Genomic DNA, 10,477 nt, shown 5'->3' on the forward strand with positions numbered 1-10,477 from the left:
GAACGAAGAAGGAAGGTTGGTTTCACAGTTAGCTCACCTGTTAAGATCACTTACTCTTATTCCAGAGGACCTGGGTTCAATTCCCACCCCTCACATAGCAGCTTAAAATGGCCTGGAACTCTAGTATCAAACGATATTACACTTTCATTTAGGTACACATGCAAGCAAAACACCAATGAACATAAACAGAAATAAATGAACTCCTTCTAAATATAAATAAGTATTAAATTTATAAACAAGAAAAATTATTAAAAACAGACTTATAAAAAATAAGAGGAAATATTTATGACTTCTGTCTAGGAAAACACTTGTTACCAAAAGCACAACCCATATAATGGAGGTATTTGGTGAATTTGATTAACTCAAAGCTTGAAATTTCTACTTCTCTACCCTCTAAACAGGATGAAAGTAAACTTAAAGGCTGGAAGATAATATTTGCAATACATATATCTTGTAAAGAAATAGCACCTAAAACATATAAAGACCTCTAAAATTCAACAGTGGATTGAAACATGTCACTTAGGAAATGGTTAAAATTGGTGACTGAAGAGAATATACAGATGGCAAATAAACACAAGAGAAGATGTTCAGCAGCATTGACTATTAGGGAAATGCACAATGAAATGCCTTTCCATATCTTACAGAGTGCCTAAGCTAAGGAGTAATGGTAACACCAAGTGCTGTCACAGACATGAGAAAACTGATCATTCACGCATTACTGATAAGAGCTGTAACCCTTCCTGAAAAGAGCACAGTAGCATCTTATGTTTATTTGTAGGACAAAAAACTAAAATAGCTCAAATATCTATCAATAAGTGAGTGGTTTAGTAAACAGTGATACATCTGCACTGTGACATACTGTTCAGTAATGAAAGTAAGCATATTATTAATATATACAATAGCTGAAAGTCTCCAGGGAATTGCAGTAACTGCAAAATGAGCCTGCATCAAAGTTTATCTCTTGCATATTCAATTTATGTAATATTCTGAAAATGCCAGAAGTGTGGTAATGATGGCAAGCAAATGGTGGTTTCCAGAAGTTAGAAGATGGACAGTGTAGGAAGAGACTGGCTATAAGAGAAGCAAGAGGAACCTGTGAGAAAAAAAAATTCTTAAAATTGAAGTAGCTGTAGCCACCGAATAAAATTTACACATACAAATAAGTGCACACAATTCTGAATAACATCAGGGGGTTTTATGAATGGTGATTTCCTGGTTGTGGGAGGGGAATTTAGAGATTGAAAACATTGTCTTCAGAGGGAAATAGGTACAAAATATATCTCTATTTATACTCTCAAAACAACAATCAAAAATAATGCTTTCCTAAGATAACAGAAATTGATTAACTGGGTGGGATTTTAACAGAGAGACTCAAGCATGAAGAATAATAGGGGAAAGCTTAGTGAAGTGATAGGTGAGACTTTCAGGGGTGTAATGTCCTTAAATGCCCTCTTCAACACTCTTGACTTTCTTCCCCTTGTGTGTTCTCTTTACATTCTGAAAAATGCAGCTTGCAAGTCTCAGCTTTTATTTCTGTGACACAAAACCATATGATTAGAATATGTGACATAGAACCAAGTGGTTAGACTATGTGTATATGAGTCATCGTTTTCGTATGCAACAAAATGGTCCATGCATGGGAAATGGTTGAAAGGAATTGTTAACCAAGCATGCGTTTTTCAAGCTGTGAATACAGTTAGGGTTGGAATGTTTGGAGGAACTGCAAAAGTGACTACACCTGGAAACATCCCAGCAAGGGTCCCTGTGTTACAAGAAATTAAAAACAGAGTGCCTGCCAAGCTCTCATCAACTTGCATAGCTATCCGATGGGAGGAGCCAGACTGTCATGGCTCACCTATCACCAGATATAATATTGAATATGGAGATAAAAAAATCATGACTGTCAAAAGAATAACTGAGAATGTTCTGAACGGTCTACAACCTAATACTACATACAGGTTAGTCACTCATATCTTATTTTGGGTAAATGAAGAGAATGCTNAGAATTTTGAGCACAGACACATTTGTGTAATTAATACACACAGATGTCCCTTGAAAAGAGTTCTTAATTGGTGAAATTTGATAACAGTAAGAGCCAATGTCTGCTTTTCATCAATAATTCTCAATAGTAATTATGTCTTGGAAATCTGTCTTGTGATCAAGATGAACCTCCTTCTAATATAGATAGAGTGGGTTGACTTATATGAAGAAAATAATTTTATTTATTGAATATGAATTCATACATCTTACTTTTACCAATAGAATCAGAATTCAAGCTATCAATCATTATGGAGTAAGTCCTTTTAGCCCAACAATAAGATGCAAAACCAAACCACTACCACCAGAGCTTCCACAGCTTAATTGTGTGGTCTATGGACACCAGAGTCTCAGACTCAAATGGGGCACCGTCTCAAGCAAAAAGACACTTGCCCATTTTATCAACTACAACTTACTAATTGAAGATCGATCTGGCAGGTAACTATTTTACCATTTAAAATCTACTGCAGTAAAAAGCAATTTAAATTGTTGTATCCTGTCAGGCATGTTCTCTCTCTGTCTCTCTGTTGCTTTGTCTTTCTGTCTCTGTCTCTGTCTTTCTCTCTGTCTGTTTTTCTCTCTGTGTCTGTCTTCCTCTCTCTCTCTCTCTCTCTCTCTCTCTCTCTCTCTCTATCTCTCACACACACACACACACACACACACACACACACACACACGCACACACACACTCAACCACCTTGATTTCTATTGGCCTCTTATTTGCTTTGGTTTGGTTTGGTTTGGTTTGATTTGGTTTGGTTTGGTTTGGTTTGGTTTGGTTTGGTTTGGTTTGGTTTACCTTACTGGGTTAATTTGGCTTCTCTGGGCTTAACTGATGATTATAATATTGTCTCCTTAATCTTTATCTTCTTTCTCTCAGATTTTCTATCATTTACCATGGGTCAGATGTGACTCACAAAGTACAAAAATTGAGNGAGTATACAGAATACAAGTTTAAAATCCAGGCATGTAATGAAGCTGGGGAAGGACCAGAGTCTGACATCTACACTTTCACTACTACAAAGTCCCCACCCACTGCACTGAAAGGTAAGTGGTATACAAAGACACTAACCATATTACTGGTGCTTCCACGGANCATGAATTGAATTCAGCAGTAATCAGAAAATTCTAAGGTAAGATGGGAGCCCTGGCTCAGAAAGACAAATGCCAGGTGTACNGCTCATGAAAACTCTTGCTTCTAAATTTGGTTCCAGGGGAACTAANGCTGTCTTATGATCTCCACAGGGACCAGGCACGCACATGGTGCAGACATACCATTTATGAAATAAACTCTCCACANACATAAAATAAGCAATTTAAAAATTAAATTTTAAAAGTAGCAATAGTAATTTTTAAAATTCACAAATAGGAAATTCCACAAATAATACAGTGCTTAATTAGAGATTTAAAGAGCAATGTAAATAAGATTCATTAAGATTTCAGGCCCAGTAGAGGTGGTTTATGTCTTTAATCCCACCACTCGGGAGGGAGAGGAATGTGACTGAGTTCAAGGCAAGCCTGGTCTACATACAGAGTACAGGACTGCCAGGGATACACAGACAAACCATGTCTTGGAAACCATAAAAATTGTATAACAAAAATACCACAGTCAGTATGTTTCAAATGTCTTAGAGATCATCACCAATTACAACCCTACCACTTTTAGGAGTAAGACATGGAGTGGAAGACATATGTCTGAGATTGAGATTAATCGTTTTTAAAGTATGGTTATGGATTTCTCATATTAGGTCTATATGTTCTTGTAATGATTGTGTGCTTGCATGAGTCTTTTCAATGTATTTGAAATCTAAAGATTACAAACTGCTTAGACATTCTAAAATGTCACTTTTTTTCCCCCAGCACCTAAAGTCCATCCACTGAATAACAACTGTTNTGAGATCAAATGGGAGTCTTTGGAGCCAATTGAAGGTGATCCCATTATTTACTGTCTTCAAGTCAACACTGGAAAAAAGGCATATCAGGTATATTCTCTCAAATTTAGTCTTCACCATTTTGCCAGGCATGGTAGTACATATCTGTAGCCTGAGCACTTGTGGGGAAAAGGCAGGAGGATACTGGTCCTCTTTGGCTACACAACAACTTGGAAGGTAGACACCTTGCTTTAAAAAAAAAATGCCAGGTTGTGGGGGAGCATGCCTTTGATCCCAGTACTTGGGAGATTGAGGCAGGTGGAAATTTGATTTGATGCCAGTGTGGTCGAAGGGGAAAGGATTTATAGGACAGTCAGGACTAAAAAAATATATATATAAAATTATACTTCTACACCCAGCTGAGGGCTACCCTTTTGCAAGGGGGTAAGTTATTGTTGAAGGTATGTAAAGTAACTAAATCTTATCCCAAATTTCCATCTCATCCTTACCATTTATGTACCTAATCTTTATTTGGAGACAACTAGCATGTTCATTTAATTAAATCATTACATTTAATTATATAGTATTTCCTGATACTCACTGGCCATAACACATGATTCAAATCCACAATGCAATTAAACTTTAACAGTTGTAAGGTATGCTATGCTTTATTGAACATAATTATATAATAAATACTGAATTCCTTTACTTTCGTTATGAACATGTACATGAAATCATTTTCATTTCTCTTGTTGTAAAAACCTATCCAATGCATGTTTAATTGAAAAGAAAACCATAATTTTCATCTGATCATTTTTCCTTAGATTTATAAAGGACCAAACACTTCCTTTTCCTTTTCCAACTATCATACAAATTCACGCTATCAATTCAAGGTCTGTGCAGGACGCCGATACGAAACCTCCACTGGTCTTCAAGAGCTGTGGGGGCCATATAGTCCCAGTGCTCTTTTCTCAACTTGTAAGCATCACTCCGGGCATGGCAAAGGCAGTGGGGGTAAAGGAAAAGGCAAACACAATGGGAAAGTGGGAAAGTACAGGATAGGGTTTGCACTTATTGCTATTTTGTGTGCTGTTGCTATTCAGTACTTCCTGTTCATATAGTCAATTATTTAGAAGAAAAGAAGCAACTTATATCACATTTAGAAAGCCTTAGATATATCTTAACGCTTACTTACAGAAAGTAGTAACAGAAAAAAAAAAAAACAAGAAATGAAAAAAAATATATGACAAGCACGAAAAGCCATATCTTTCATTTTAAAAGATTTTGAGAGGGTACCTTAAATTTTACCATTTTCATTCTTCTGTCAACAAACATTGCCTTGTTATATAAAACTAAGACATCTGTGGAAACTTTCTGCCTTCACTTTTCAAGTTAATGTTTTCAAAGAATTTAGGACTATAAAATAACAACAGTATTTTGGAATTTATTTTAGAACAAAGTAAGAAAAAAATCACTTCTATCTTTCCTGTTAACATTCATATAAAGTAATAAAAAGGTATCTAGCAAACTACTTGTGTATGCTTGTCTGTACAAAATAATATACTCAGCTATTGCTTTCTCCCCTGATAAAGACTTGGTGTGTTTGTTAGGATTTGCTAAAGAACATAGCTCACAGAATATATATGTGTGCATACACATACACACACTAATGGGGGATTTGTCAGAGATCCTGAGAGTTGTCTGTGTGGTCTGGATAGTCCAACACTGACTGTCTCCTGAAAAAGAGGCCAAGAATTAGTAGTTGTTTCATCCAGAAAGCTGGCTGGCTCAACACTCCCAGACTGGGGCTGGAGTCCTTGAGGATTCCTGGAGAGCTGCTGGTTTTCAGATTGCATTGGAATCCTGAAGAAGTTGCATTTAATACAGGAAAGCAACAGGATAGGTAAACTTGCCAGGAAGAGTAAGAGAAAGCAGGCAAAACACCAACATCTTCCTTGTCCTGTGTCCTTTGATGTACTCTGCCACCAGAAGGTAGACCCAAAATCTAGGATGTGTCTACCTTCTTGAAGTAATCTAATTAAGAAAATTCTTCACACAGGAGAACCAAGCACCTTGGGTTTTCATTGACTCCAGATGCAGTCATGTTGACAACCAACATTAGTCATCATGCTTTGTAGTGGGGAAAGAGTAATTTATAGCACTTTGCTGTAATAGGAAGATGGCAAAATAGAAAGGAGGACATAGAGAACAATTCTATACCACTGTAGGCTCTTTAAAACCCTCTCATTGTTATTCCCAAATATTGTATACATACACAATCCTGTATATCCATATGGACATGGAGTGTTATTATTGTTTTCTCTCACCATAGATGGATTCACAACCATTTCTAGTTACACAGGAAGCATCGCACCATGGTTCCCACAGTTCACCCTCCAGGAGCTTTTCTCAGAATATATCATGAAACTTACTGCCCTCACTGAAAATGTTTAAGATGATATTTCCAATTTCAGTGGTTCTAACACTGAATACACTAAATTCATGGTAAAGATATCCACTTCTAAAGGCCACTGACAATTTTGGCATATTCTAAGATATAGCCTTTGATTGGACACTGATAAGTGATATTATATAATTACCACCACATTTTGATACACATTGGCTTAGTCTTCCTTCTCTTATAAGTTTGGTTGTGAGCCTAGACTTTAATGGCTGAACCATCTCTCCACTCCTCAGACTTGCTTCTCTATAGGCACTGTGTTGCCTTCTTGTGATAGATACCATTTGATTTGCACTAAGCCAATAACTGTAGGTCCAAACTGACAACTGCAATAAATCTAGTTCGACATGCATTCCAATTGATTTCTGACACTAGATTGATACTCTTGCAAAAGATTAGACATTTTAGAAAAAAATTTACTAAACAGTATCACAGCCCTATGTACAGTAAGCACCCATTGATTAAAAAACTGTGACTGAGCTGGGCAGTAGTGCCTCATACCTCTTGCCTTTAATTTCTTCACTAACGAAGCAGCCTCAGGTGGATCTCTGAGTTTGAGACTAGCTGGATCTACACACTTAGTTCTAAGAAAGCCAGGGCTACACAGAAAAACTATGTCTAGGTTCCCACTCTCAAAAGGAAAAAGAAAGAGAGGTAAAGAAACAAACAAACAAAGAGTGAACAAAAGAGAAAGGAAGAAGAGAGAGACAGGAAGGAAGGAAGGAAGGAAGGAAGGAAGGAAGGAAGGAAGGAAGGAAGGAAGGAAGGAAGGAAGGAAGGAAGGAAGGAAGGAAGGAAGGAAGGAAGGAAGGAGGAAGGGAGGAAAGAAGGGTGGCTGAGCTGGTAAGGTATGAGTAACATATTGAATGTTACTCAGCCATATACACAAAATCCTGTTATTTGTAGGAAAATTGTCAGAACTGAAGGACAGTCTGTTAATTGACATAAGCCAAACACAGAAAGAGAAATACCACATGATGGTAGCTCATATAGAGAAACCTAAAGGAATCAGATTGTACAACACTAAGGTATAAGGAAGTGGACAAGATGGAAACATGAGATTAGTTGAGGGTTATTGAAAACCAGGCAAAAGTAAAAGCTCATAGTTTTCCACAGCATAGTGGAATAATGGTAGTCAGAATATTATGAAGAATTACAAGAGAGATACTCAAATGCTATAAGTAGTCTTTTAAAAATCCATAAGAAGGCTCAAAACCTAACTGTCAATGAGACAAGGACATGGTTTGAACATTGTGTGCTGAATGCATGAATTAAAATGTCACAGTGTACAATTATTAAGTGTTAAAGTGAAATAGCAGTTGAAAGGATTCAAATGCAGAAGTGAAGGATATACAGGGTTGGCAGAAAGATGGCAGCTGAGGGAGATGTACCATCCCCACAGACATGCCAATTTGTTTGTTTTTATTTTTTTTAATGGTTTTTCAAGACAGGGTTTCTCTGTATAGCTCTGGCTGTCCTGGAACTCACTTTGTAGACCAGGCTGGCCTCGGACTCAGAAATCTGCCTGCCTCTCCCTCCCGAGTGCTGGGATTAAAGGCGTGCGCCACCATGCCGGGCTTCAGACATGCCAATTTAAACAGTGAACCACGCACCAATTTGTGTGCATAGGCTCCCAGTAAACCAGGGGAAAGCCTCCATGTTCCTGGTCTATAAAAGAATCCCTGAAGGATGCAAAAAGGAAAGAGTTGCCTGTGGTGCTCCACCCACAGCTCCAGGCAGCTCTGTTCAAGACACCTCTCACTAGGGAAAGATAATTAAATCCAGACTTAAGGTTTGAAATCTAATGCCAAGCACGGCCCCTTACACCTTGACCCCAAGTCTTATCCTCACACTGAACACCTGGACCTTCCCAAGCCTGATGGCTAAGAGTCCACCTTCACCCGTCCTCCTCTCAACCTCAGGAGGCAATGCAGGGAGAGCATACAACATGGTGAAATGCAAAGAAGTAAAGTGAGACTAATGCTTTTTCTTGGAGCTCAGTGTCAGGGCCACTACATGGAGACTTGTTATCTGAAAGGTTCCAAAGGCCCCTGTCTCCCTGACTAACCTTTATAGATGGAGCCTTGAGATATGCCCAGCATCNGAAAGGGACCTACTTTCTTGTGAGGCTCACTTCCTAGCTATATGACTACAAGCTGGGCACAGAGGAGAAAAATAATCTGATCCTACCCCCATACTCTCCCCACTCCCCTCTCCCATTCAGGACCCTCTCTCAATCTGCCTCCAATGACTATTTTGTTCTACCTTCTAAGTGTGATTCCAGTATCCTCTCTTGAGCCTTCCTTCCTGTTTAACTTCTTTGTGTATGTGAGCACATACCATGCATGTCCTTTCAGGTCTGGGTTACATCTTTAAGGACTGGAGAGAAGTCAGGGACCCTTATAGAAAGCTTGGGGGAAGGATTGAAGGCCTTGAAGGGGATAGGAACCCCAAAGCAAGACCAACGGTGTCAACTAACTTGGATCTTGAAAGCTCTCAGAGACTAGCCAACCACCAAAGAGCATATACACTGGCTGGACCATGGCCCCCAGCACATATGTAGCAGAGGGCTGCCTTTCTCTGCCTAAGTTAGTGAGGATTCACCTAATCCTTCAGAAAATTGATACATTTGTGCAGAGGAGATACCAGGAGAGGAGAACCCTGTCAGAGGTGAAGAGGACAGAGTGAGAGGAGGGATTCTGTGATGAAAGACCAGGAGGGGGCAGTGTTTGGGATGTTAATTCATTATTAATTAATTAAAGAACTGGATGAGCCTCAGTAGAACAGAGACATGATCTAGTAGTAAACTGGAGGAACTGAGAATGCTTTTTTCTAATGTAACTTTTTCTTTTTTGGTTTTTTGTGCCTGGGCTACCAAGATGCTCAAAATCTCATGGCCTCTGCCTCCTGACGGCTGGGGTATAGATGTGATGTGTGCCACTACATCCAACCTACAAAGGTTCTTGAGCTGAAATGTATACTGAGAATCAAAGCATGATAGAAAGATGGTGTGGTACAACAGATCAAAGAGGAAACAAAATGAGGAAACTTTATGACAGATTACTTGGAAATACATAATCAGATGACAAAGAAAGCTAGGAGAAATGAAAAAAAGAGCATATGGGAACTCAAAGACAGCATGAGAAGGACAAAATGTTTAGCAAAATGTTCGTCTTTAAGGAAAGCAAATGAGACAAGAAGCCCAAAGGTGTACTTATTCAGAAAGCTTATTCGGAAAGATAATGAGGGAGTGGTAGAGAGATGGCTCAATTCATTTTTCTGTTCTTACTGAGGCCCTTGGATGATTTCAACTGTTCGCTACAGTCTGTTAACTCCAGTTCCAAAAATGTTCACTGTACCAAACAAAACAAAACAAAAATGCCAATTCAGAATACTAGTATTCAGTGAAGTTATTCTCTACAAATGAAGAAGAAATAAAAGTTCTCAGACAGTAAGGGTCAAGCAAAATTAGGGTCATCAAACCTGTCCTATAAGAAATGCTAGAGGACAGGATACTTCCAGTTTCCATCTGTGCCCTGGAGCTAATCCTGTGCCACAGCTCTGTGTACCCCAATCCTGCCTGGAGAAACCTGGTCTCCCAGGAGCACTGACACACCTAAGATGACAGCTGAGACAATAACTAGTGCTCCAATACCTGGCCCAAGTGGGAACCGACCAGAGCCCACAGGACACCGGAACAGGAGAGCAGCCAGGGATGTCCTTCTGGTTTCCATCTGTGCCCCCAAGCTGACCCTATGCAACAGCTCTCTGCACTCCAATTCTTTTGGAGTAAGCTTTTCTCCCAGGGAGTGCTGACACACCTAAGATACTAGGCTCACAGACTCATGGAAGGGACAAGCTACAGTCAGAGACAACATGACCAGCTAACACCAGAGAAAGCCAGGTCTTAAGAAGTAAGCCCACCTCTTCCGTCCGGACCAGCACGGGGGTAGCTAGAGCGCAGCTACCCACGACCCCGGCCACAGGATTTTGAGACTGCTGGTGAGTGGAACACAGCTTCTGCTCCAGTCCAATCACGAGGGACCTGAGACTGCTTTGGTTGGGGAGGCAGAAATCCGGCCTGAGTAGGGCCACAAGCGTCTTCCGG

The 10,477-nt window shown here is 39.4% G+C and overlaps 1 protein-coding gene across 1 annotated transcript in view; it reads left to right on the forward strand.

The window, feature by feature from the left end:
- The window catches only part of LOC110287626 (fibronectin type III domain containing protein 3C1-like), a gene marked incomplete at its 5' end in the record, with an annotated part of 12,080 nt that extends 7,051 nt beyond the window's left edge, over positions 1 to 5,029 (forward strand). The window contains 5 exon segments of the mRNA XM_021154191.1: positions 1,685 to 1,958; positions 2,263 to 2,475; positions 2,918 to 3,084; positions 3,898 to 4,019; positions 4,733 to 5,029. Of these exon segments, the coding sequence (XP_021009850.1) occupies positions 1,685 to 1,958; positions 2,263 to 2,475; positions 2,918 to 3,084; positions 3,898 to 4,019; positions 4,733 to 5,029 (1,073 nt within the window).
- Positions 5,030 to 10,477: the final 5,448 nt, after the last annotated feature.

This window comes from Mus caroli, unplaced genomic scaffold (genome assembly GCF_900094665.2).
Source record: "Mus caroli unplaced genomic scaffold, CAROLI_EIJ_v1.1 scaffold_16354_1, whole genome shotgun sequence".
NCBI lineage: Eukaryota > Metazoa > Chordata > Mammalia > Rodentia > Muridae > Mus > Mus caroli.